This window comes from Heterodontus francisci, unplaced genomic scaffold (assembly GCF_036365525.1).
Source record: "Heterodontus francisci isolate sHetFra1 unplaced genomic scaffold, sHetFra1.hap1 HAP1_SCAFFOLD_419, whole genome shotgun sequence".
In the NCBI taxonomy this organism is placed as follows: domain Eukaryota; kingdom Metazoa; phylum Chordata; class Chondrichthyes; order Heterodontiformes; family Heterodontidae; genus Heterodontus; species Heterodontus francisci.
The window spans coordinates 1,389,897-1,391,974 of NW_027140453.1; the positions used below are offsets into that span (position 1 = coordinate 1,389,897).

The following is a 2,078-nucleotide window of genomic DNA, read 5'->3' on the forward strand; positions in this document are numbered from 1 at the left end:
TAAAGTCTATTTCACAATTCCCCTGTGTTTCTATATCTTCGTCTTCTTTGGCCTCCTTATCTCGAGAGACAATGAGTAAGCGCCTGGAGGTGGTCAGTGGTGTGTGGAGCAGCGCCTGGAGTGGCTATAAAGGCAAATTCTAGAGTGACTTTCTATTAAATTTCGCCCTGTCTTCTTGTGAAAAACATGTTCCCAATAATAAAAAAACAACACCCAACAAGACGCAGCACCACCTGGTTTTATCTGAAACAGGTGTTTCCTGCTGCCTTTGGGGTTTTTGTTGAACTGCTCCATCTCTCTGAGTCACTGTGAAGACTCCAGGCACAGAAATACACGGCCGAGTGATTTTCCTACAGGCTGGAGGACTCCAGGTTGAACTGGGAGTCAGTCGGTCTCTCGGCAGTAAAACCGTCCACCGTCCCCTCTGGATCCACATAGTTAGCAGTATTGGAGTAAAACATCAGCAGCGGCTCCTTCCCCGGCTCTTGTCTGTACCAGTACATGTAGAGGGTACTGCTGCTCCCCTCCACAGTGCACCTCAGTTCCATTCCTTTCCCGGGAAATCTGGAGACAGCGGCGGGAGTCTGGTGGATATTCTTTGAGTTCACATCTGGGAGAGAGATGGAGAGAGGAGGAGATCAGTAAACAGGGAACTTCTGGGAATGAAAGAAAAACAGGGAGAGGAGAGAAAGGTTCTGAAGGATAATCCTTGTATTTGGCACTCACGTTGAACCAGGATTATCAGAGCCAGGAACAGATACATCGCCCACTTGACACTGCCCTCTCAAACAGCAAAGGCAGTGGAACAGAGGGGATCAGTTCTGTGACTAACCAATCCGCTCTTTACAAATCATTGAGGAAAACATGAAGGGCATGAGGAAGTGATGCAGTGTTGGACACGCCCCTTTCCACCACCCAACCAATCAGAATGGACGTGGTTGCTTTTGATGGTTGAGTGACTGGATTAAGTGTTGTTAATATCCCCAACAAGGGTGTCTGTTGTTCAGTTTCTAATTTACTGATTAGAACTCTCCAGTTGTTCATATCCAGATTTCCAAATGAACCTCATCGGCATTCCCAAATTACCCACATGTAGATTTCCAATTACAGACATCTGGATTCCAAATGATCTGCTCCTGTCGGGGATGTATTAGTGTGTTGGTAATTTAACGAGACTCCTAATCCACAGTCTCTGCTAGTGTTTTAGCGATGTGGGGTGAATCCCACCAATGCAGATCATGAAATTTCAATGCCATTAATAAATCTGGATTTTTTTTTGGAAAGAAAGCTCGTCTAATCGTGTCCATTGTTTCAAAAATCCATCCAGTTCTCTGACGACTATGAGGGAAGGAAATCTGCCGCCTTCACCTGGTCTGGCCTACATGTGACTCCAGATCCACACAATGTGTTTGACTATTAAATGCCCTCTGCAATGGCCCAGCAAGCCTCTCAGTTCAAGGGCAATTAGAGATGGGCAATAAATGCTGGCCTAACCAGCGAGGCCCACATCACATGAACGAATTAAGAAAACAACAGCTAGATGTTGATTCTCAAATAGTCAGGTGGGACTCCTGGCAAACGTTTTCTGCAACACTGGCCCGAGGGATGTAGGTGGAACAATATCTGGGTCATACTGGGCTGCTGATCTATTCTACAGCTTGGTCTGTGCTCATTTTGGATATACCGTTTTGGATACTGTTGGGGGGGGGACGACTTACCAGGGGTAAGCAATGGGGTACAGGTCTCTGGTGCAGAGTCTGTCCCTGTTGCTCAGAAGGGAAGGGGGAAGAGGAGCAGAGCATTAGACATTAGGGACTCCATAGTTAGGGGAACAGAGAGGAGGTTCTGTGGGAACGAGAGAGACTCACGGTTGGTGTGTTGCCTCCCAGGTGCCAGGGTTTGTGATGTCTCGGATAGTGTTTTTGGGATCCTTAAGGGGTAGGGGGAGCAGCCCCAAGTCGTGGTCCACATAGGCACCAACGACATAGGTAGGAAGAGAGATGTGGATTTAAGGCAGAAATTCAGGGAGCTAGGGTGGAAGCTTCGAGCGAGAACAAACAGAGTTGTTATCTCTGGGT

The 2,078-nt window shown here is 47.4% G+C and overlaps 1 gene segment (V, D, J or C); it reads right to left on the reverse strand.

Moving 5' to 3' along the window:
* Positions 1 to 330: 330 nt before the first annotated feature.
* On the reverse strand, positions 331 to 830 carry LOC137359853 (T cell receptor beta variable 30-like). The segment is given in 2 exon segments: positions 331 to 610; positions 727 to 830. Coding segments are annotated over 2 exon segments (297 nt in total).
* Between the last annotated feature and the right edge of the window lie 1,248 nt (positions 831 to 2,078).